Below are 26,248 nucleotides of genomic sequence, written 5' to 3'. Positions count from 1 at the left end.
AGTTATAGCTATTCCGCGAGAACCAGTGGACGAGGATGGAGAGGTAGACATAGTTCCTTCATTTTGTTAACTAGACTCTGCCATTTTGAATCCCAGGAATACACAGGGAGACAGGACCTCGGATAATATGAGCTCATGGAGTTTTTTCTGGAGGATTGAAAGGAATTGTTTTTCTTAGGAATTAGTATTGTAGGGAGACTCGTGACCACAGTCCTTTTCGAGACAATGCCTGTTAAGGGTGTTGTGCTAACTACTCTTCAGCAAGCACCATTACCAAATGTCCTAGCAAAGACTAATGAGTCCTTATCCAAAAAGGGATAACTGAGCTGGGTCCTGAGGACTTCACTTGAATCCTCGCAAGGATTTTTATTCTGGGCTAGTATGGGGTATATTAGACCCATCTTTCGGACCTAGCCCAGTTCCTGTTGGCATGGGAAACACTAGTGAAAATGCCAGTCTCCTCAAAACGTCTATAATTTAACTGTCACAACCGGGAGTATGGCGTACTGGAAAAGAACGTTCGCATTTACTGTGTATCTTTCCCATCTGGCTCGCCTCTTCGTTATTCCGCTTGCTTTTCCCTCCCTGTTTAACCCCATTTTCCTTCAGCATTTGCACGACGTTCGCGGAGGCTTGGCTACGTCGTTACCGTGAGAAATAGGGACGTGCATGCGCGCAGAAATCCGACCATTAAAATACATCCTGTCAGTATTTACTGGTGTGTACGGATTCAGCTGGTGTGTGCGTACAAACAGTCGTACGGCAATGCTGTTCCTGCCCTGCTGCGAACCGTACTATTCTTGCGTGTTCGTTGCTAGCGACTTGGGGAGAATTACGGCGAAGATAGCAATAAGAGAGGTACGACTTTATCGCGACTCCGTTCCTATCTACGTCCCTCTACCTCCGGCTACGCCGGCTATACTAGGAATCTCTGTTCCTATACCTCTGGCTGCTAGTTCTGTCTTCCACTATATACAACCAGGGACGATCAACCCTCTTTTCTGCCTGTGGACCCTTGTTCCGTTCGCCTTTGATTACTTTGGACGTTATGAGATCGTAGCCTCCTCGTAGCTCGCGTTGCGCGCTAAAACCTGTTACACATCCTAACTTGCACGATGTCGAATTAGATATGCTCGAAGATGTCGTTACAGTTCGTTAAGGTTCAGCTAGGAATAGTCTACTCGGATAAAAGTGTAATCGCAGCACGAACGACTTCCAGATAAACACAGCAATACGAACTTGTAACTTCGTGTACCTGGATAGAGAGCCTTGTAACTTCGAGCATTTAGGATTAGATCTGATGTGAGTAATCTACAACGAGAGTGTGAAGTGTAGAGTGTGAAGTCAGATGAAAATTGCTTAGCTGCGATTATGTTGTGCCTCGATCTCTTTAACAAGTGGGCAATTTTTTCATCACGAGACAATTTTCTTCGCTACTCATCGGAAAGCTAGGGTAATTGTGGCTGGAATGAAAAAAAATCTGCTTCCCGTCGTAAAGGAACAACGTATTTGCAGGCTATCAAGCGACATTAACATGAGTCGTTACAAGAACGCCTGATAGGAATGAATTCCACGAGAAATGGAGTGGTCACACCAACGATGATAGCAATTCCTTGCAACCATCCCGCGGCACTTCCACTCTCCTTTTCTACCTCAGTCTCCCTCTACCTCTGATACGGTTGCACGATTTGCATATGCAAATACAGCAATATAAGTAATTAATTCGCAATCAGACCTACGTTACCGTTTTGTTATATATGCCACCGACAAACACCACAATTCATTAAGCGTGACGATATTTATTAATTAGAAGCGGACACGTAGGTGGACGATGGCGATTACGACCCGAACCCTCGTCATTAATTGTCACCCCCTTTTGGAGTTGCCTCGGCGACTCTTAGACTCGAGTTTTGCCTTCGGTGAATACTGAAAGATGAGACAAGGCAGTCTAAAGAGGACACGTTCTACTGAGATGGAATCCCTAATACGTGACAGGTCGTTCCAACGTCATCCACGAGGTAAAAATTCCCCTCGGGACTAGTTTGCGAACTTTTCGCCGGGCGCCAGCTATTTCTAAGACACAGCTGGCCCCGTATCTTAACTGCTTGCTTGCCGCTCGAGAAAAGCGCTATACCGATGCTCTGAAACTCACGAGGTAGCACCTGTTACACCCGAGACCGTCGTCGATCGAGCGTACAGCCAGATGGGCCACCCGACACCCTTACATTAACTTTATCGTAATTACATCGAGCGGCCGTACACACGAACGCTAATACTAACTAACGTGGCTGCGCACGGGTGCGTCGGTGCATGTGTCCTCGCGCGCGCATCGTCGCTGCAATGTCTAATTCCTTGCACCTCGGGGTGCTTACTGCTCTCGAGTTTCAAAAGACCGACTCCGCCGCTTCCCGCGTTCTATTTTCCCCCGTAGCTAGGTAATCATGGCGTCGTGATTCCTCCTGAATCGCTCGAGAGAAATATCGTTTGTAACTACACGGGAATGCTAACTGCTCCCCCGTGATTTTCCAGCTTTTCCTCCAGTGAATCGATGCCTGGTTCGGATGAGCCTTGTTAACTGGAGAATCGCTGACTCCAGCGGAGTCTTTCAGGCTACAAAACGTTACGTGGAACTAGAGAGGAGGCGAAAGTAAATTGGATTCAGGATATGATAGCCGTTGCCGAGTATCCGATGTTCCAGTATCCCTCGGGAGGTATTCAAATAACGTTCTTCTACTTTTCGAAAACAGTGTTCACGGGGAGCTTCGTTTGCAATCAACTTAGGCACCACCTGGTGGTTACTCAGACCCAAGGCACGCCGGGTACTTCAGAAGAATTTAATCATCAGACGCGAAACTCTAAGGTGCGCAAGCGGGAAACTGTAGCTAACACGTTCTCCATACGCATTTCAGCGAACTTTGTCAGCTGACACGATTACGACGACAGTTTGGGAAACCACTAACAAACGACGTTTCGCTTAGCTTCTTCGGGTGGGCTGTCAGGAAGCTGGTACAAGAACTTTCGTTGCCTCGCGTGCTCCCTTGTTCGAGGGAACAAAAACCGAGTGGTGACGGAAAGTACGGCAGGAACGACTGGGGGTGGGGGTAAGGAAGAAAGTTGTGGGTGTGTTATCGGACGCGAACATCGTGGTAAACGGACGATTCGTGGCAGTGTACTTTGTTCTGCCGAGGAAGGGTTACTGGGGTGTATCGGCACGTGCACGTAATTGCGGCCATTTGTTGAGAAGAGGGGAGCGTAACTGGGGTAGTAGGGTTTCTGTTCAACTGGCAGAAGTCGATGCAAAAGGGGGGAGTGTGGAAAGGCTGGATCATCCCTCAATTGCGGTTGAACACGCGAAGCATCACGGGAGCGCGAAGTCGGATATCCAGGAGTGGTGCATGAATACGGGGTAGAACATCGAGATTCTGATCATGGCTGGTAGCTACCGAAATATCCGCTAAAATTCCCCTTTCTCTGCTATTATCTCCTTTGATCTTGACTTCCTCCCTATCTGATTCCCTTCTGTCCTCGTTTTCCCCTTTAACCTTTCTGACCCCACTTGCTGCTTCCTATAGGGACTCCCAGGTGTTGGCTATTTACGTAGATAAATCTGAACTCGCGATGGGAATCTAATGAAAGAGTATCTACTTAAATACCTCTAATTTAGATCTGATTTAGATTCGCTGATCAATTAGAGACCTCACCATAAGTTTATAACCTAACATTTTCTACAGCTAAGGCTACCTATTATATTCATACTTTCAGGAACAATGCCTAACTGCTTACACAGTTGGATTGCACACTTATAACAAGATATCCCAAAAATGGCAACGTATTACGCTGATATAAAGCTTATGAATATCCAGCAGGACACCTGGCTCGAGAGCCTCCGAGCTGATTAGTTCATTCCAGGCTCGCACAGAATGTCGTAGATACGAACTTGTTTCGGCTAGCGGGTACAAAGCGGATAACTCGCCGTGAGCTTGTTTTTGCGGAAGGATCGTTAATATCACCGCTTATCCGGGGATTATTCCCCAGCGTCAGTGTGCAAAAAAGGGCGGCCGCGAAAGAGTAATGCAAATTAGCGTTTCTCGGCGAGCGTTGTGGCTATCCGCGTGTGTGGAGTACGTGACAGGGAACGGGCCGTGCAGGATTGCAACGCCAGTTATCGGATTCATAGTCGAAACTTTTATAACGTTTCCTCGTTTGCCCATTATCGTCCAGGACGGTTAGCGGATCAATTTAAGTTTTACGGCTCTGACCTGCGCGGCTATTTCCAACGAACTGTCCCAGGACGCAGCGACACCGTCGCAACGTAATCGTGTCCACGTATTTTATCGTTTCCGCCGCGAAATTCTCTTCTTGGACGCGGCACGCCCTGGGAGGCGTCATGGGTGGAGGTCTCGGGTGTCCTCTGGACTTATTGCGCTACCCTGGTGCTTCTTTATTCGAAGATAAGGTAGGGCTAGAGATATCCCTTTCACATTATCTCTGGTAGGGAAAGTGGAGTCCCTTGGATATCTTGATGAAACTTTGCAGGATTTCAGAAAGAAACACAATTCGTTTTTTAGTTAAGACAGGTTGAATTTAAATGTTAAGCTGAGAGGAATATAGGTATTTACCCAAATTATAAATAGTGTGTATTAAATATTGTAATCATCACATTTCTTGCTTAGCAGAAATCTAAGCATGAGTGGTGGGGGTTTGATGAGTCCCCCACTCTGTCTTTTACTCGCGCAAGCGCAGTTGTTGTATTAAGTTCACTTTCTGAATTTCTTAGTGTCCAAATTAAAAAATAACTGTTCTAAAAATTGTTATACAATTTTCTGTACTGATATTCCACGATCAATTACAAATCTAACAGATCTACAAATCTAAAGAGAAAGTACGGAACAAATTATAGGTTATGTTGGTAGCAATGCTCAGCCGCCATAACATCCTTGGTTTAAAAACTCAACATTTTGAACAACCTACGAAATTTAATACTTATCTATCCTTGTTTTTAATGTTCGAAATCGCGGAAAACGTGAAAACTGTCTTATACATCGATTTCATTAATTCTGGTTTACTTATTCAACTTATTTATTTGATCCCCTCCTTAAGCGCCATGTTCCGTTCTTCCACGATGGAAATTGAATGCAAGTTAGATGCGCCGAACGCAGTCGGTTCGCCTGTATTGAAACACGGTCGCGACGAATAATTTGAGATTCATCGAGACGCAGCGGACCAGGTTCCTTGTAATTCTTTTCCGGCTCGCCTTGGCCGCAGCATTTCCACCCCCCGAGTCGTCTTACGCCAGTCCAGTTGTCCTGATCCACGCCATTTTTTTTCTCCCCTCTGTCTGCCATTTGTTCGAAATAGCCCGCTGCAGAAAGATGGTAAGAGAATTACAATGGCGGACGAGGACAAGGGGGATTGTCCCGAACGCGAGACAGAGGGTGGGCGAACGGAGGGGTTGAGGGATGGCGCGGCATAGACAGAGCTCTGTCGAAGTTAACTTCGCGTTGAACATCTGCCGGGAAGGTTAAAATTTCCCTCGAGATTTGCTTTAAGTTGCTACGCGGCCAGATATCTTTTATCCTGATTTAACGAAAGAAAATCAGAGGGTGGTTTATGCTGGAGCCTAAAAAAAGAACCTCCTAAGGGTTGACCGCGAACGTCGTTGAAAAGGCTTATGGGGGTGGCGAGTTGAGAAATAGATGTGTGTGTGAAGATCTGCAGGCTGAAGTTAGAAAGATGCTTCCTAATATCGAAGACAAATTAACCAGGATAATTACAAAGTATTTCATTCATGTAATTTAAAGGTTAGGAAATTGTTGGAAATAATTACTATTAAATTTAAGCATTTCGTACAAAGGAATTTTTTATATTTTCACTATGAAATAAATTCTTATTTTACATGGTTTTTTTTCTGTTCTCCAACAAAGTGGTATTCTTTCCTACAAATTCAAGGGGAAGTGCCCTGTCCATGTAGGCATTCGACGTAAGAGAATCTTAATTTAAGCACATTATTATCATAAAAGGTGCATTCACTTTGACGTGGTTGTGGCGTTAATATAATAACAATTTACGCGAAAAATATCAGTTAACGGCCCTATTAAAGATCGATAGCGATCGGATAACACGTAACCACGCACGTTAATCTTGTCGCGATGCAATCGCAGGGTGGATCAGTAAATCGGATAAAAATAATTCGCGATAAAATCAATTTCGCGGGCCACGTGCATGGAATGAAGAGGAAAGACGGTCTGAGCGTGCATATCGCTGGGCAATTATTCGAATCGCGGACAATTCGGAGACATGTTGGTTTAACAAACGAATTGTTGATCAAACGTGTTTAGTCGCGAAACCGATCGACTGTGTTCACAATGGGAGCTTTATTAGGGCTTTATTGGGAACTGTGTAACAGGAGTTCTTCAAATTTGCATACTTACTCAGTATTTTACATAATTCAGAAACAAACACTTTACGACTATTTCCAGTTAATATTAATATATAAACAGTTAACAAATTTAAGATATATTACAATTCTTCAACAAGCTTCTTAATTTAATCAATAAATTCACTTTTCTTGAATCATAATAATAATCACAGTATCTTCTCGCTATAATCTCGTAAGACAAGGGATGAGCTCATAGCGTTTGTACAACACTATAAAGTGCTTCACTTTCATCTCCCCAAAAATACGAGGCAGAAACATAAAGTCGAAACTTCGTTCTGAATAACTCCAGAAGATGGTAAAGACAGATACGAGCTTGTAACGAAAATATACTATAATATATCCTCTGTTGAACAACCAACCTCGTAAATTTCACGATTCCTTCAACAAGGAGCAACGAACAGAGCCAGTCCAAACACAGACTCGCTGGTGACCTCGTCTCTGAGGAACGCGGTAAAAAAAGGGCGCCATGATAATCGAAAGGGGAGGGAGATGCGCGGGCGATTCGATTATACGTTCGGCTCAATGGGGACGTTTATCGCGGCGAACCGCGTAGGGGGCAGCGATTTTTCGACTGGGGTTTCGTTCGACGAAAACCCCGAGAATATTGAAATCATAACGCGCCAGCCATGAATATTATTCAGGTCTTAAGGCAATATAATTCAAAATCGATGGAGCGATGCGGAATAAATTTGGCACCCTGCTCGAGTCCCGAGCCTGTTCAAAGGGTATAGGGCTGGTACTAACGTCGGGAACAAATTTCAGTTAGATGATGATAGCGGTTCGAAGTCTGATCCCCTCGCGATGAAACTTCTCGCTTTCTTTCTTTTCTTCACGTACTCTATTTTATTTATTATTCACTCGCTGGGAAGACAGATGAGACAGAGTTCCTGTGGCTAGGATTGTCGCGATTGGGATGTATTTCAGAGGTACTGAGGACGCTGAAGAATCAATTGTATTCGATATTGAGGGATCAATAATTTATTATTTACGGGTGTGCCTTCGAAATTTGAGAAAATTGGAATGTCTTATATTTAGTAATAAAACTGGAATTAAAGTAGGTACTCTATACAATTTCGAAATTACAAAATTTTCCACATATTCCAATATTATAATTTCCAGATTTTTCAAATATTCCATTATTTTAATTTCTAATACTCTCATATTGCTTAAATTTCTCAATAATTGCATGTTAAAATTTTCAAATATTACAACATCACAGTTTGAAAATATTTCACTTTTCTAATTTTGTAATATTCCAATTTGTGATCAGGAAAATATTAATAAAAAATGTCATCAAAAATTGTTTTTGATCTTAAAACTTGTGATGTATCTCCTTTCGTATTTTAGTAAAAAGTACAGAAAAGTACTCTTTCCATTAGAATATAATTTATACATAAACTTATATAAAATAGTTCCCATCTTTTCCCATCTTTTATTTTTATTTTTAAATAGAATATATTAATTCAGTATTTTCTATTGTTTAAATTTAAAACAAATTTTTATTAATTCCATGCAAAAATGCATCCACGAAAACGATATTTCCCCTTTTTTATCATCCTGTAAATATGTAAATGGTTAGTAAAAAAAAGAAAGCAATCCTGTACACTTCTCGTCATAGCAAGCTCTCAACAGAGGGAAGCGCGTCGATTCCCTGATATAGATGAATCAAAACACAAACATTTACTGTGCAATATTGTAATGCACACCATCAATATTTATGTACACCTCAAGGTGTGCCCATGATAAATATTTACAGAACCGCAACAGTTCTCCTCTACTACGCGTAGGGACATTATTTTACCATAGTTGCTGTTGGCAAGCTTGCATTCGCAGATTCACCTGACCTCGAGAGGTTTGACGATTTGGGAGATCCGGTTAATTGAAACTGCTGAAACTTGTTACTAAACCGACAGGATCTGAATTTCAACGTAACTCGTTTTTATGTAACTTTTTGTGTAAGAGACAAATTTTTCAAAAGTTCAGAATTACTAGTAAAAAAGGTAGTATATATTCTGAAATTAAAATTGGAGAAAATAATCCAATAATTTAGTGTTAAAAATAGAACAATTAAAAACAGTTGATGTTTGAAAATACTTTCAATGCTGGAAATATTTTTTTCAATTTTCCTTGGTAAAGATTTCTAACCCCACTTTTTATAGTTCTAAATACTACTCAAATATTCTCTAAAACCTTCTAGACTACAAGCAGCCATTCAGATATTTTAAGTTTTGCTCCATATCATAAAGTAGTTTGAACGTAATCGTTACTTGCTTCAAATTTGTCACAGTTCTGCCAGAGATGGTGTAACAGCAGGTAAACATGTTTGCATAAATTGAACATCAAGAAAACGAGTTGACGTTCTTACAGGATGGATCGCGTGTGACAAAAACAATCGCCAGTGTTTCTCCCCGCAGTTTGAATTCGTGTATCCCCGCGGAGAAGGTTCTATCCATGCTTCCATTAGCCCGCAAATCCTTGTAAACACGTAAAATATCGCGACGCTTGACGTATTTGCGTCTGCCGGATGGAAAAGCAAACTAAAAATCGGCAAACAACGATGAAGTCTTCCTATTTCCGGGCAAACAATTTGGCGTTGCCATGTGGACGCTAACGAAGATTAAAAAGAGGGAAAAAATGAGGAAGGGATGAGGAATTGCTTGCTTGATTCCTTGGTAAACGTAAACCAGCGTTTTCGCTGTTGTTTCCCACTTAGAGTCCCGTTTCGCCTGGCTAACTGTACATTATCACGAGGCAATATATTAGACGGTGGACGTGATCACTTTGATCAACGACGCCAACTATGGGAACAAAAACCTTGAACATAGTGGGTACTTTATGGTGGATTTCAGAAACGAGTTGGTTTTGAAGAAGTATCTTCGCTTTCTACCTTTTAGAAGCAAATAGTGTGCTTTTAATTCGTGTACAGTTTATAGACATGGAAGCTGTGATAAGCAGATGCTCCAGTGTTCAAACTTTCGCTGTTTATTTATTTTATTATATAGGTATTGTTCCTTTTTTCTTCAGAAAGAAAAATCTTCTAAGAAGAAGCTTAGAAAATTATAAAGATATTGTAGAATTAATAATACAGTATGCCCTCGTTTAGTGATTACTAAAAAGGTTGGCCTTGATCACTTAACTGGGGAGCGTTAAAAATTCCCTAGTGATTTCTCTATGACACTTTGTGCTATTGAAACAAGAAATGTTTTTTCAGAGACAAATTCATGGTATTAGTTTATGTATTATCGCATCATTTAGTGGAAAGATCGTTTTAAACTTATTCCTTAAGGTAATAGTATAGTCTTTTATCATCGCAGATCCACTCAAAACCAAAAAACATTTCCATCATCAATGTTCTCGCGAGTAGGATTCCAATATTTTATATTACACGATGTTAACAAATATGAAATTTATGAATATTAAACACTTTAGTAACTTTTACTATTTAATTATTTCATTAAGTGAACCCTGCTTCTTTCTTTCCCAAAAGAAAAGCCTTTTTGCAGCTGCCAGAAGTTAGAACACAGAAAAACTGAAAATTTACTATACCCTCGTTTAGTGATCAGTGAAACGATCAATTAACCGGGGATTTCTAGCAATCTGTAACTTCTATGTGATCAATTACCCTGTTACTTTTGTACTAACATAAGTAACCTTCAATATTAATCAGAAGACTCCACGTTAGTTATAAACTGTATTTAGTGGAATAGGCATGAGGTTGAACATAACCTCAAGAAGGTTATTTTCTAAAGAAACCTTGTTCACTGTTAACACAACGTAATACCGCCAGTTCGCAATTGCATGCTCCCAAAGTTAGTGATAAATATCCGAATAGCCAGAATGCAATTTGTGGTCGCGGCAATATTTGGCAACGTAAAGCAGTTTCGCGGAAATCTATTATCCAACATCCATTATAATCTCTGACCAGAATTGCAGTTGGAACCAGTTGATCCTCCTTTATGGAAGACCGCCGGCACTTAACATATTTGGAGCAATGTCGAAATCCAGAAATCTATTGTTCTCTTTATTAATATAATATTTTGATCGTCACGGGAGGACGCTGATCATTTTGTCAGGGGCTGTGCAACAGGTTAATTTAATCAATAAGTTCGTGTAACATTTCATTCGGGCGCAAAATTAGAAATATCGCTCTGGAAGCCATTGAGTTATTAAAGTAACGGCTCCTCGACAGGTTTATTATACATTGAGTGTTTTATCGTCTTAGCGTCTTTGGGGTGCAAAAAAGTGGTTGTAATTTCATCAGTAGAACACTATACCTGTAAATAAACGTTTATTGGAATCGAAATCTCGAACCTCGCTCTTAACTCTCTCGTTGACATTATTATTTGAAACAAATATTAATGTGTAAAGGGTTTTATACAATGTTATGGAATTGCAAATAAAATGTTATTCTACTGCCAAAATACGAAATGTGATGAAGCTTGTAAAGAGATTAATAAGTAGAAGTGCTTTCGACACATGGATGACTGAATTCTAGTACTTTTATTTATTTCCTCAAATTTTAATATTTTTAATAAAATATTATTAATCAATACCCTCAATGATGGATTTTCACAAAAATTATCTAAAATTTCAGACCAAAATTTCTATTAAGCTTTCTTGGAAAAAACTCCCTAGTAGTTGCTTAAATCTAACCAGAGAATCGCCATTTCTGTTTCAGATCTGCCAACTACGCGAATACCACCAAGCAGTGCGAGCTCTCTGACATGGATCGGCTGACAGTTGCCGGATCGAATGCCTTCCAGGTCGCGAAGGGCTTCGATTATTTGGAAAATCACTGCGTGGATGAACCCGTGAAGCTCTGCGAGTTCAAGAAGCTCACGGGTCGCATTTTGAAGACGGTGGATTCCGTGTACCAAGATGTTGGCACCGCCGAAGAATGCAGGGAGCTCTGCCTTAATTCCCCATTCCGTTGCCATTCCTATGACTATGGTGACACTGGGGACATGGTGTGCCGTCTGAGCCACCATTCTAGAGCTACCCTCTCAGATATTCAGGTAAGAATACGGGGATTATTGTGATCTCATAAATGAATTAGGAATGTGTTTTACTGGAGTACAAAATCAGTCAATTCTTTTGGTAAAGATAAGTCAGGAACACACTTAACGAGTATGCTAATAATAAGTCCTCTTTTCTTAGTTTCCAAGAAAGAGTAATTCTGTGTAACATTTTGCACAAAACATTACGTCTAAAATTTGTCTAAATATTCTTGACACAGAATTTGAATTTTTAACACAGTTGCAAACTTTCAAAACATATTCAGAGTATTAATTAAGCAATACTTAACACTTCAATGGGCCAACTTTAAAACAGAAATATCTATCTTTTCGTTTGGGTCTGACCAATGTTTTTTTATTTAATGGGATTTATTACTTAGCCGAAATCGTCGTTCGATGGCATTAAATTTTGAGGTACGAACTCACTTTGATTCATTCGGTGAGGGAAGTAAAACAATTTTACGTCAATCCTGGGCATGGAATTCGCTTAGAAATCGTAGACCGCACATTTCACACGTTCCACTATACCACGTACTCTTGAAAGGGCCGGCAGGGATTTTCTGTAAACGTGATTACATCGCACACGTGCAAACCGGGTCGAACAATTCGCCGAGAGCGCATTCGTGGAAAATCGAGTTTCCATCGCAGATGCTTACCCTATCGAGCCTGTGGGTGGCTCTTCGGCTCGTGCATACGAGAGTCAAGACAAAGACTTTTCTTCTCGCCAACCTGTTGAAGAATCAGTTCACTCTATCTCCGCTAGCGTTTCACGTCGACCCGAATCACTTGTATTTTCTCTATTTCGTTAAAATTGCTCGGCGAAGTATTCTATGCACTTCAACAGTCGATATCGTTAAAAATAATTCGAACCTTGACGCATACGGAAATTGTACTTGAATTTTTACGGAAATGTATTTAAGGGATAATGAAATGAGAGTTTATTCATATAATTATTCAGAGATTGAGGATATAGAGGCTCCATTATTCTCTGTTTTAGAGATTGCGGGAATTGTTTAAGTATTACTTTGAAGATATTTTTAAAATTTGTAAAAACTATAATAATAATTATTTACTCATTTGTTTGTAATTTGAGGGCCCAAAAGCATTGTAAATTTATTACACGACATATCATAAGTAACTCTTCAAATCTAAAATTTGTAAGCAGTGACTCGACTGCTGACCACTGCCCGCATGTGGTGCGGGCTAGCATATTTTCAATCTTATTATAGTCTTATTTTTATAATTTTTTAACATTTATTATTGGTCACATAAATGACCAAGTTTTTGGTAAAATTTGTTCATGCACAGTGGTACCCCTCCAGTGTTCGCATGCCTTCCTCTAATTAATAGTTCCACGATGTTTCCACCAAAGCTCCAATCTAGTTTCACTGAATAAGACTATTAGTTACATACTACGCACTAAATCCAACAAATTAGATATTATACTAAATAAATTTTGCCTAAATTCTGCAGTAATTCCAGAGAAGAATTTTTCTCTCTATAATGACCACAAAACGGTCCCCGACCCATGAACACTAAAGGGGTATTGCTGTGCGTCCCACCTAAGAGGATAGTATTACCAAATTAGAAACCCCTCATAAAGAGTACGTAACGAAAGACGACCCGCTGGATTGACTTCAGGAACCCTACCTCGACGTCCCCGAAGGATCGACGTATGAGCTGAGCTCTTGCTACAACGTCACTATCGACTGTCGTGCTGGCGATATGGTAACGAGGATCCAGACGAGCAAGCTGTTCTATGGCAAGGTCTACGTGAAGGGAGCGCCGAACTCTTGTGTGCAGGATGTGAAAGGCGCCCTGGAGTTCGAATTGCGAATGGCCTATGACGATTTGGAGTGCAACATCAGACAACAGGGCTTGGGCCGTTATCTGAACGACGTTGTTATCCAACACCACGACACCATTGTCACTAGCTCCGACCTGGGTCTCGCCGTCACCTGCCAATACGATCTAACGAACAAAACCGTGTCGAATGAAGTCGACCTCGGCGTCCATGGCGACATAACCCCGGCCCTGTCCGAAGAGGTGATCGTCGACTCTCCCAATGTCGCCATGAAGATCACCGACCGTAGCGGAAACGAAGCCATCCCATCGGCCGAAGTCGGTGATCCTCTGGCTCTCAAGTTCGAGATTCTCGACCCCAACAGCCCCTACGAGATCTTCGTGCGAGAACTGGTCGCCATGGATGGCGTCGACTCCAGCGAGATAGTCTTAATTGACTCCAACGGTTGCCCTACTGATCATGTCATCATGGGACCTCTCTACAAGTCGGCCAACGCTGGCAAGGTAAGTTCCAAGTTAATGCTTGCCATCTATTATTACTGTTACCCTGTGCAAGCGCCGAATCCTGAGTCTGCGGCGTCAGGGAACTTTCTGGCCAGATCGTGGACAGATATGAACGGAATTGTTTATTTATGAGGAAATAGGACTCCCTGCGTGACTACTCGCTGTGCTACTGATAGAGGAATTGGGTGGAATTGATAGCTAGTTACTTTAACAGAGTTTCGAGAGAAAATGCTTTGCTGAAGGTCTGGGCAAAGTTTGATTTATAATTCAGTTTCTCTACGGGGGATCAACTTATAGTGTCTTCTCGAATTTACGTGCAGTGCTTTTATTTCTCCTCACTGCTATCTCACACTTGAAATACTCAAGTATTCTTTGAATATCTGGCTGTTTCTAAATATCTGGCTACTTTCTATCCCCAAAAGTGGCCATCACAGGTTATTTAGTCCTCTCTAGAATGCAAAGAAGACGTACTATCAGAACAAGGGTATCTGTAGACACCTGTTTTCAACTTCTCCTCAAAGTTAATGACACCAAGGAGAGCAAAGCCGCTCTGATTCAACTGATGCAACGTAACCAAGGGCGACATGGTTAATGGAGATGATTGACACAGATGATGTTGAAACAAGGGCACTGATCGTTATGGGAAGGTGTGTGACGACGTTTTACGTTCACACACGCAGTTGGTGAGTGGAGGGGGAAAGTAGTCGGTCTAACTTCGTGCTAATCAATCACTCAGACAGATTTTATGAAGGGAAGCAATTTTCTCACGTCGTAATAGGTCGCATCGTTGATGCGCCTCCGTCTCGACGATGACGCGTCACGATGGGCTGACGAAAGGTCGTGTTTCCATGGTCGTTATCGGTCTACCAGCGTGCAAGGTGATGTTTATTGTGCCTCGGAAACTGGAGAGGGTATTCAATTTTTTCGTCCCTAATATAGGTGAAAATACCCTTGACTACGGGATTCGAGCAGGATTGATGACTCGGGGGAGCACTGTGCTAACTGATTTGAGTGGAATATGCTTAGTCAAGGTAGTAGATCCTCTGGAGAATGCGAGGGTTACGATTTGCGTGACGTGCGACAGACAATTTCAACGAATTGTGGGGACAGGTGCGATTAATTATTTCCTTATGAATAAAAGAGTTTCAATCTTTCACAGATGTTAGATGTTTTCTCAGGATTAATCATTATCATCCATAAGTTATAAAAATGACTTGGGAATAAAAAATTTCATTTTCTAATCTAACCTTATTTCAATTTTCTAGTGATACACTATTTCTGTTCGAAATTTTTTAGTCTGCCCTTAACAGTCGTTTTTACTTACTAAAGTGTAATAATACTGTATTCCCAAATTTACTAAAATTTATCATAAATTTCTATTATCAAGGAAAGCAGCTAATATCGTAAAGAAAGAAAATAATCTTTTTTTATTTATTTTGTCTGTCCCAAGCATTTTCCACTCAATCTCCAGATACGGGAAATTAGGAGTATCCGATTTAAAATAGAATTTTATTGTGTCACAAATGGAAGCGTGAAGGCAACCTCGAGACGGTGACAACGTAAATAAAATTCCCTTGGGTTACTTCCATCCATGTGTTTCAGTTACGGTTTAATGCAATATCACTTACGAGGTATCGCTGGGACGTTTCCATTCTGATCTTTGTTCCTCGGGAGAAAGATAACAGAAAGAATAAGTAAACAAGAAAATTAAAGGCCCACAGAAGACCATGAGTTTTTAATATCCACTGTTAAACATTTTTCTACCTTACAAGGTACAAAAGTAACCGAGTTTAAATTTTACGGGAACTGCTACCGTTTCAAACAAGAAAATACGAAAATGTTACTTTCAATTCGATTTCAGTCATTTCTGTACTTTATTGTAGAATTATATTTTCATTTATAATTCGTCTATTTTTGCTCATATCTACATTTCTGAAATCAGCAAACAATATTCATGTAGCTAAATTACTACTTAGGGGAGTTTAATTTTGGTTAAATTGTGGAAAAATATTATTTACAGGTACCAAGTACAGATTTCTCTGAACTGATAGTGAATCATAAGAAATGGATACTAATTGCTGTGTAATACGAATATTTATGAATTTCCACTCACTGCATTAATTATCATTTGTAGTTTCCAGAATTACTAACATTTCCATTAGTAATTGTAAATTAGTACTCAAGGCAAAATAAGTAAGATAAGGCACTCGGAAGGAATTAAAATATCAATGCTTTATGAGGTGGCGTGTACAAGTTACGGTCAACGAACGAAAGGGAATAAATCATCATCCTCTACTGTCTATCAGATAAAACATGACGACGATTCGTTTTATTCATCAAGATGTATCAGGGAATGATGACACACGACTATTTCACCACCGTACGAGAGATCAATCGGCTAGTAATGATCGCGTATCTTCCGCGTGTGCCATATAAGAAAGCATAAAATTAATATCAAAGTAGTATTAGCGCATAATGCTTGAGGCAAGCTGGGGATCAGATTCTTTAATCAGATGTAATCAGCTGCTCGATTGTGAGGTGCGATAACGTGTTTCATATGTTGCATGATATAGGATTCCATCACGCGCACAAGTAACTCCACATATGCTTGCGTGATTTAATTATGTTCTTTAACCCCATGGCGGTGACCTTTACATCACATTAGAACTGTATATATTTCAAGTGTCAGGGAGATCTGTAAAGGATACCTGTGCAACTTATGGCTTGGATCAGTTTTGTGTCCCTAGGGGGTGCTTAGTTAATAGTAATTTAAATTTGAAATATTGGAAAATATATTACAAAATATGTTGCACAGATTAGTAAACTTTCAAATATTTGGAAAACCTACTTAAGTTGTAGTTTAATCTTAGACTTAGAATAAAAAAGTGAGCAGAATGTGAAAATTATGTGAAGATTGTTTTCCTTATTAAAGGGTTATAGTATGTGAAAGTTACAATATTCCCCGTTAATTGTCGTTGCAATTAACGAGGGAGATGGGTATTTCAGGAAATGCTCAATAATTTGAAAATCGGATGACAGTAAAAGATACACAATGAGTTACAACCTTGGATACAACCTCCACGCAAAAATGAATGAATTGTTTTTTACTGTAACAATATAAACGACCATGAAACACGTGAAGATATCCAACGAGCGCCATATTGACCAAAAACTGATTTGAAAGTTTCCATTTGAGGGACCAAGTGCAGGTTCTAACATAAGGAAGAATATTTTCCTACAGTAAATACTCCTTCCTTTCTAGCTCCCTGTCATCAAAGGCCAAAGCTGACCCTCGAGATCCATCAATCCGATAATTCATCATCTCTGAATCCGTCAACTATTTACAGTCGCGTACGTTGTATCATGACTGATGTTACCCAACCCTGGTCTTCTTCGGAACTCCAACCGGCCGACTAATTGCACGCCTCCGCATCATCAGCGTGACGAGCCTAGGCATCCGAAGTCCCAGGATCTCATCCGGCACTTTCGAAGTTCAACGCTCGTAGATGCTGCGGCGTTGATACGCTTTATCTATCGACGAGTAAAACAAACGAATCGTTACGATAGTGGCAGGCCACGGACGAGAATCCCCGCGGGGGCGAGGCGGGGGGGAGCGAGAGGTGTAGGTAGAGTGGGCAACAAGAGGCATACCGCCTCGTTAACTCGTCGTTCCACATCATTTGCTCGTGCGAGAGCGGCCATACCGCGGCAATATCGCTTTATTAGAAAATAATAACAGTCCAGCTCTGAAAGAAAGGGCAAATTTATACCCACTAATCCAGGAAAGACGCGATGCATCGAGATATATCACCGAGTCGTGTGCACCCTGCCACCCCGCGTCGCGGAAACCCGCTCTATTCCTACCACGATCTCGTACTGATTCCCGCCAGATCACGCGAGCTAACCTCATTTCCTCTTGTCGAGACTTGTTCGAGTAACGAGGCCTGGGTCTGCGAGACCAGGTTGCTCGGTACCCCAGCACTCGGGGAATTACAATTCGTCGAACAAGAGGCTGAAGAAGAAGCTTCTCCAGAAGAAACCTGGAATGAGGTGACGTGGATAGTCGGTGGCTCGGATCATGCGAGCTTGACGGCTAGTGGAAGTGATAAAACGTCTGTCGAGTGCTTTTGATGCACGCCGCGTTATCGATAATCATTTATCCGTGACGAACAACGCCAGCACCGTGTCACTAGTGACGTGGTAACAAATGCCAGGGACGGTGCTTCCTGTCCTAAATAAACAAGCATCATCGACGAGCCAGATTCAACTGAAGAGCTCGCTGTAGGGAGGAAGCGGTTTTTCGCTGGAAACCGTTCGACGCGTTAACCGCTGCTCCTTGTTGCGCCTTATTGTATCGCAAGAATTAGCAGGCTTTCCTCAGACTGCCAGCGTGTGGTTCTTTTTTCTACGTTCCGCTGGTAAACGTGGCGTAACTCGTTAACAGTTTCCGTTCCATTCACGCGGACTAATACCTGGACGAGGTGGGGGGTAATTAATGAACGTGATGGCTGATTGATAGGTGGAGAAGACAGAATTGGAGCTGGAGGATTAGCTGAACGGGAACGTTGAAATATAAAGATAATAAATCATAGAGAGCGTGCAGGGTTGGAATAGAAAAAAGTGGATGAATTATTTGCTAGAAAATGATACGCCGGGAGGGAAGAATGGCTAAACAGAAGGAACATTGAACAAAACCAAGCCGAGAGCTCTTTGTGGGAGTCACGAATTGCCGGCGGTGGATCTCTCACTAACCAGAAGTCAGAATACGTTCTTGGCTGGATAAACCTGTTGAATTGAAAAAAAAAGCACGCGTACACGGCGGAGGAAGTCCTTTTATGAAAATTATTCTTCCCCCTTGTCTTTCCTGACAAAGAACGTGTTACGGCTAGCTTGCCAATTACGTATGTTCATTATGCCATTACACTAATGAGAAGATGAAGTTGAAATTCCTCTCTAACAGCTACGTTTTCTGAATATTTAAAGGGAGCAAGGTGTTAAACGACTAGACGATCCTTTTTCACGTGTCCCTGTATGGAACAATAACAATACATCACAGTGTCTTCTCAATTTGGATCCTGGCACTGTCGTGGATCGATTGCTTTTGTCATTTGCCACTGCCAGACATTTTATTAGCTAGCGATAGTGGGTGCGAAGAGAAACGACCACCAACGTATATTCGGTTGGGCCTGAAAGGGCTGGCAAAGGGATCCGTCTCATCTAACCAGGAATTTGCCAAAAGTCAGGTTTTCCGGTATGTCTGTCACGTAGCCAAGCCGCGGTACGGGCTTCTTCCCATTTCACAACCGGTTTGAATGAAATTGGAAACATTTCTCAGCCACCTCACACACGTCCCTCTGTAGACACTGGCTGATGTGTTGGTATACAGGATGTTCCACGACACGCGAGACCCACTTTGACGGTGCATTAAAGAATTCCTAAGTTCAGTTATCTAGTTCTATATTCTAATAGCTATGCATCTGTTCCCATGTGAAATGGGAGATGAACAACTTTATATCGCATAATCTACGTATTTAAACTAATTACTTTCGTCAGTAAGAAGCACGATACCTAACATTAGTCCTTTTTTAGAACTCTCCGGAATTATGCTATCTTAGAGATTCTGTTCTTTGACAATATTCCGAATTCCAGATGATCTTCAAATTAGCTTCTCCTAATTATTGACCAAGTGTATCAGAACAACTGATACCTAAAGACCCTGCTCTAGTCCTAGTCCTAGGACTATTCTAGTCCAATTCTTTTACCCTAGGACACTTAATCGCCAGACCAACGCCATATGAAACGAAAACTTAATTCCTGAGTCAAGTTTCCCATTTAGGAAGTCTTGTATATTATATGTCAACGTACACTTAATCGCCAGCTTAAACGCTGCAAAGTGTGCAGAGGATCGACGCACACACGGCAGAAGTGCATAAATCCACGGACCTAGACTCCCCATCGTGGCGCATGTATAGCAACGTTGTCGGTGTTCGTTTTAAGCACCGTCTACCATCATTCTCGCGCTCGTCGTGGTAGTATCAAACGTAATTGTCGTTGATGCCACGTTTCTCGACGCTTCGCTATCTCAGGACGAAAGGGATCGCAGGAACAGCTCGTAGCAGATGCCGCGGATACGGCGCGCGTTTCTTTTCCCGCGTTTTGCTGATCCCCTGGTTCTCTACGCCTTTCCGCCGACTCCTCGACCCTAGCTGACGTGGAGTTAATAAAGTTCCGCTCGTTTTACCAGATGCGTCCGCCAAAGAAGCGGACTAAATGAAGCTGTACGCGGAATGAAGCATATTTTAATGTCTTACTCCCTCTACCTCCGCCCGATAATGTACGTGCTCGGCGTGTAAATACGATTAACTTGGTAATGCCCCGTAGAAACCAGTTCTCGGCGACGTACGCGCGCGCAACGCTGAACGCTACGCGTCTGGAACCGATCATGAATCGAGACACGTTTCCCGGTCCGATGAAGAAGTGTCAGAAGAACCGCCGACGGGAACGGGTCGAATTGATTTTCTAGCGTTGTACGGAGGCGGGGTCGCGATAGACAAAACGCGGTTATGTGGAAAGGAGTCGTGTCCTGCGCTGTCAGAGGACTCCTTGATTAAAGAACCCAACGAAAGGGGATTCCAGCGCTAGTTTGCCGCTGACAGGCCATCACTCTCGGCTGCCTAGTTCGGTTCATCTCGAATGCGGATGGGAAAACCTCTAACTGTGTTTGCAAAGAAAAATGGAGTCAGTTTTTAAGGAGAACTTAAAGAAACGGCGCCTGCAAGAAGGAGAGTTCATGGGAACTTCTTGGGTTACAACCTACTAGCTAAATGGTATCTGTAAGGGTCGATGTTAGGGTTATTCCTCATGCATATTCCTGTTGCATGGTCTTACGTAATGAAGGACGAAGGCATAAACCAGTACTACAGTGTATAAAGCTTGGCGACTGGTTGATGCACTGTGTGAAAGCAAACCCAATTTTGGAAATGACAGGAAACCAGTTGATCTGGCACATAAATTTAAAGTAACGGATTCTAGATTTCCATATGAGTTCCACTTTTTCATTTGATTCTGAACGGGAAGAATTATGTGAAGCCCAATCCTCAAGTAATGACCATAAAATTTGTAGAAACGGAAAACGCCCAAAGGATCCCCCTACGAATCTTCAATTTTTATTAAGTGACCCATCTATTTGTCGTAAACTAGGACCAGCTGAAATATGAAAGCCCTCAATCTCGGTTAAGCATCAGGTAACAAGCGCATAGGGTTGGTGATTATATTTCTTGTTCTCCTGCCGCGTCCAAGTTGATGAAAAAGTATGAAAAGTGTGATACTTCAAAGCCCCATGAAATACGAATTTCACCCTCCTAGATGGTACTTTAATTCGTTTCTTGTGCCAGATAAAATTCATGGAAATTGAGTGTTATTGTGTTACGTCGAGCTGCAGCACCGTTTAGTCTTATAATGAAGAAGCACAGGAAAAGAAACGTGAATATGAACAGAGACTTATGAGCCGCGTTGTCTCTACCAACGGTAAAGTTAATCAACAAAAGTGCCCAGCGATTTTGTGGTAGTCATATCTCCAGAAAGTTATTCGGCAAAATTGTTGACGGTTTTCTACTTGACGTTGACATATTATCTTAATGATGGATAACGGCGCAATTCCTAACATGACTTGCAGGTCACACAGAAGGACGGAATTCTTGTGTATTTTGTTCGTTCTCACGAACTCTAGCATACATTTACTATAATTACACAAAACAAATGTCGTAATATCTAGTCTTTTTCATTTCGATTTTTTGTTAACGAATAGTTTAATGATAAATGCTAACTCTTTCGACAGATCGCAGATCTCAAGTTCCCATTGTATCTATAAACACGTGGAGCCTAAAAATATCAGACCAAGGGCTAAGGCTAGCAATTGGTCCACAACGTGTTGAGATTTATCGTTCTAATTAGAAGGCTTGTAGCTTCCCCTCGCTTTTCGTCATGTTGCACGTTCGTGAATTATGTCTGAATATCGAGACATACGTATCTGTCCGGAAGCCATAAGGAGAATTTATGAGCACAGCATTCTTCAAGATTAAGGACATATGATAGACCAAGGAACTCTTCAAAAGGACCCATTGATTGTTTTATGATCCTATATACTGACAATTCTTCACGAATATTCTAGAACTCAACAAGGCACAATAGTAGAACTGACCTAGGTTGCAATAGTAGTATGCCTCTGTCTCAGATGATCAATTGGCGGTTTTCATATGTTAATGTGCTAGAAGTACAAGACTCTCTACTAAACTTTCAGGAAAAGTAACTCTACTATATAACTCTTACTATTGTAAAATAGATAACATGATTAAAGTAGCCTTCCGAATTGCATTCCCCTTCATTCCTTTCTCAAAGCAATCTAACTGTGACATCAGCATACGTCCCTTCCAGGCAAACGATTAAGTCATTCAAAACCCATTCACACCAGCAGATACAGTTATTCACAAGCACGAATTGGTCTTTTTCCAGATCCTGCTGTCTCACTTCGACGCGTTTAAGTTCCCAAGCTCCGAAGTCGTGCAATTTCGCGCGCTGGTGACTCCCTGCATGCCCGCTTGCGAGCCAGTACAGTGTGATCAACTGGAGACCACCGGCGAGCTGCGCTCTGTGATTTCCTTCGGTAAACGTCGTCGTCGTCGCGCCACTGGTTCCTCCTCCCAAAGCCGTGAGGATCTCCTGCTGGTGCAATCTATTCAGATTACGGACAAGTTTGGATTCGAGCACGATAGCAAGACATCGAACACTAGCTCGGCGACAAGGGACACCGTTTTCGTCGAGAGCGAGGACATATCGTCGACGATGGGCATGTGCATCAACCTGGGCGAGGCAATCGTCGCTGGGACCGTCTTCCTGGTCGCTCAGATCGCCATCATAGCGGCATGGACCTTCACCTGGCAGAGACGTCGACAGATGCTGAAGCATCAGGAAGCCCTCTCGGTCTCGGTCTCCGTTCCCGGGATGCACTCTGTCCCAGGTCGTACCGACAGCCTCTGTAAGTTGTACGACGCCGGATATTCAGCGCGTCGTTTTTGAATAGCTCTCGTTCTCCGTCCCAGACCCTCAATCTCGTCTTCCTTCACCGCAGACGTTGCGAATCCTCTAGCTGATCTTCGCGAAACGTCGATAGTCCTCTTTAGGAAATTTATTGGCAATTTTATTTCAGCTAATGATCAATCCCTTTTTTCTATTTTGGTGTCATCGATCGGACTGTAAAATTGACGATCTTTGGGAGATGCAATTCGCTGGGGGAGAATGATTAATAACATTAGCTATCTCGGGCAGCCGTCTGCTGCCTGGCAATCGGGAATCGTGCAAACTTGGTAGCGTTCGATAAACCGCAGTTCAATAGACAGGGCAAGATAGAGTAATTTTCAAGATATTGAACTGCGAGGTATTTTTGGATGAAAATTGCCCGTCTCGTCCATAACACGCGCTTTCTTTACCTTATAAGGATTATCGTGTACGTGCGGCTCTCTTTCTGTTATCGGGTAGGAGCGATCGATTCTGTGAAACTGAAGTAACCTGTAATCTCATCTAACACTGCTCCCTTTCGTTTCATAGTCTTAAAGGCCATACATTGCATCATTCCGGAGTGAAAAGGAAGTCTATCGTTGAAACGTCCAGTTTCAATTATCGAATCGCAACAAAGGGCCCACTGTCATCCCCTGATCGCCGATCCTTTCTCTAAGCCTGCTAAACTATCATACATCATTAGCTTCGCCTTTCTTTCTCTCATTTGCTCTGGGACAACCCTTAATTAACGCGCTATTCAAAGCTCCGTCGGCCATGAAAACGCGTCTACGCATGAAATTCACGACAATAATTAGCTTCTAAGCGAGGAACTCTCGGAAGGGCGGGGTAAAAAATTGTGTGGAACGATCGATGAACGGTTTATTCAGCGGGCGAAGTTCTTGCACCGGGAAGTCTGGCCAAGCTGCGTCAAATTGAAATAGAACTTTTGCAAAGTCGTACGGAATAATTGTAGGAGAAACTAATTACATAGTAGCGGCTAGAAGCAATTAGGCGATCAAAGGGGCAGGCCCGATCGATTATCTTTCAGCTCCGTCATCCCTCATTCATAATAGCGCATAATCTTCCTCTTTTCTTACGACGATTTCTTCCTCCTCTTCCTTCTTCCCTCTCGGTTTTTCCTGTCCGTCCGTACGCGAAACGAGACAGGACAAAGCGAAACAAGCCGAAGCGGGATGAGGCGGGGCGTGGCTCCAAAGGCGATGGAGGTCGACCTATACTTGCTGCTACGTAGGACAGGGCACTGGCATCGACTCTAATTAGCATTGGGAATCGAGCATGATTATGCAGATACTCCAAGTAGGATATCAACAGGAGGAATAGTGGACGACCGGGTGGGAAGGGTCAGGGAGACAGCCTGGTTGAAACGGAACGACTCGAAACAGCAAGAGACAACGGCAGAAACCAGCGACCAAAGCTGAGAGGGGATATGCGCGAAGGGGTTGACGGAAGGTTAATTGTCTCTTGTGGCGTCTCGGGGTTAAGCTAAGCTCCGTAGGGTTGGACGAGAATTCGGGAGCGAGAAGGGAAACGAGACAGCGATATGTCGGAGGATCGCATCAAGGATAGCTATCTAGAGCGCTCTGGGACCACGTAACCTCGATCCCCTTCCGACTTAACCTTAGCCAGGTCCCGACCATCCGCGTTGGTCAGGTTAATTTACATCGCAACACGCGAGATTATCAATTTCGATCGTCATGCTCTCGTCTGGCACGGAGACTAGGAATGACACCTTCTGATCATTGTCGAGTCCTTCGAGGAATTTCAAGAAACAGTTTGTCATTCACTTAGGGACACGCAAAACCACACCTGAGGTGCTAATCACCCAACTCTATTCAATATTCTTCATTCAGAGAATACTAATCAAAAAGTCTTCAAACCAGGTTACATCAGAAATACCATAGTGTCCCAAAAAAATAGTAGTCTAGGGTGATTGAAATTAACCAAGAGTTTATGACTCACCCTAAAGCAGCATAGTGTTAGCAGGTTCCGTAAACACAAACCTGCAAATAAAAATAGTTACATTTAGCTATTTCGATCGTAGCAGTAAAGTAGCCAAAGGCTTTGCTCAAATATTTACATAAGGAAATTGTATAGGCGTGTTTCGTAGCTCATCCCGGGATCGCGAAAATTCAAAAGTTACCGCAGAGGTTGCTATTACGGCTAGGAACGAACGTTTACGTTTAGCGAAGTTATTTCGAGGTTTTCCCAGGCAACAGTACCGCACGACTCCGAATTCAAATAGACCGGTTAGCGGAGAAGTTATAACAGAGAGTCGATCTTAGTTTTCGAGCAAGGATCCAACGTGCAAGCGTCACTGCATAATGCACGGAGCAGAAGGACAGTACGTTCGAACGGGTTAAGCTTCACGGAGGATTGCTATTTAACATAACAAATTTTATGTGGACCAAAGTGAAGTTAGCTGCTGCGGGGATCAGATCTGTGAAGAATTCGGGGGATCCGCGAAACTTTAGATAAATTTAAACCATTAACCAAGCTGCTTTGAGGTATCTGGAGGAACCCAATTAATTGAGAAACTTAATAACTCGAAAATGTGCAAGGCAAACAATATAGATAGAACAAAAGCAAGGTTCCAGTCTCCAGGCTATCCAGTTTGCATTTAAATCAGCAATTTCCCATTTTTCGATCATTTGCAAACGCGTCCAGACTGTCTTGCTCGGTCCAGTCCAAGCGACTTCTTGCTTCATTCCATGCAAGAGTCACCGTTTATAAATTCATCACCATGCGTCAGAACGTAATTTTCGTTGAACATCGACGCCATATGGAATGACGGGCTGAAATGGACCGATTGTTTCCGCAACAAACTTCTCGTGGGAGCAACAATGCTGTGGACGGACAGCCGAAAAGTGGAACGCGAAAAAATGTCACGCTACGCATCCGTGCATTGTGCCCCCGTTGAAACGTCGACGAGCGCTTTAATCATTGCTTCTAATTGCCATGGAAATTGCTAGGCTGTCTCCGGGTATGAGATTGCGAAGTTACACGGGATTTCGTTTTTCGGATTGAATGGAATAGGACTGATCGAGAACAAGTGGAGTCCACCCAATGGCTAGACCAAGTCAGATGCCCAGATGCCCAAATGCCTAAAGACACTTAGTGTCTCTCTGATAGCCCTGATAGCCCTCCCGCTTCGTGGCTGCAATCTTATATATAAATATCAGCTGACATGTATACATATGATGATAAGATGCCAACGAAGGTGCCTACGCGAGTGAATAAGCGGCGCTACTTAACGATTATATCTTACACTTACTAAGTATATGCTAAGAATATTTCGCTAATGCTGACGTAGTATATCCAATCTGCTTGTGGTGAGAGGGTAGAGCCAATTTTTTTTTTTACATAAACGTTCAAACGCTGAGTGCGCGCATAATAGGATCGCGAGCCGCGGGGG

The 26,248-nt window shown here is 42.3% G+C and overlaps 2 protein-coding genes across 3 annotated transcripts in view; one reads left to right on the top strand and one right to left on the bottom strand.

Moving 5' to 3' along the window:
* Nucleotides 1–22,836, top strand: part of Neo (ZP and PAN domain-containing protein neyo) — a 73,628-nt gene extending 50,792 nt beyond the window's left edge. The window contains exons 3-5 of the mRNA XM_076382214.1: nucleotides 11,118–11,454; nucleotides 13,096–13,761; nucleotides 22,273–22,836. Of these exons, the coding sequence (XP_076238329.1) occupies nucleotides 11,118–11,454; nucleotides 13,096–13,761; nucleotides 22,273–22,836 (1,567 nt within the window). The remainder of the gene's footprint in view (nucleotides 1–11,117; nucleotides 11,455–13,095; nucleotides 13,762–22,272) is intronic.
* The window catches only part of Atg16 (Autophagy-related 16), a 537,024-nt gene that overhangs the window by 257,420 nt on the left and 253,356 nt on the right, over nucleotides 1–26,248 (bottom strand). The gene's annotated exons all lie outside the window — the stretch shown is intronic.

This window comes from Calliopsis andreniformis, chromosome 7 (assembly GCF_051401765.1).
Source record: "Calliopsis andreniformis isolate RMS-2024a chromosome 7, iyCalAndr_principal, whole genome shotgun sequence".
NCBI lineage: Eukaryota > Metazoa > Arthropoda > Insecta > Hymenoptera > Andrenidae > Calliopsis > Calliopsis andreniformis.
This window is presented reverse-complemented; position numbering and strand designations above follow the sequence as displayed.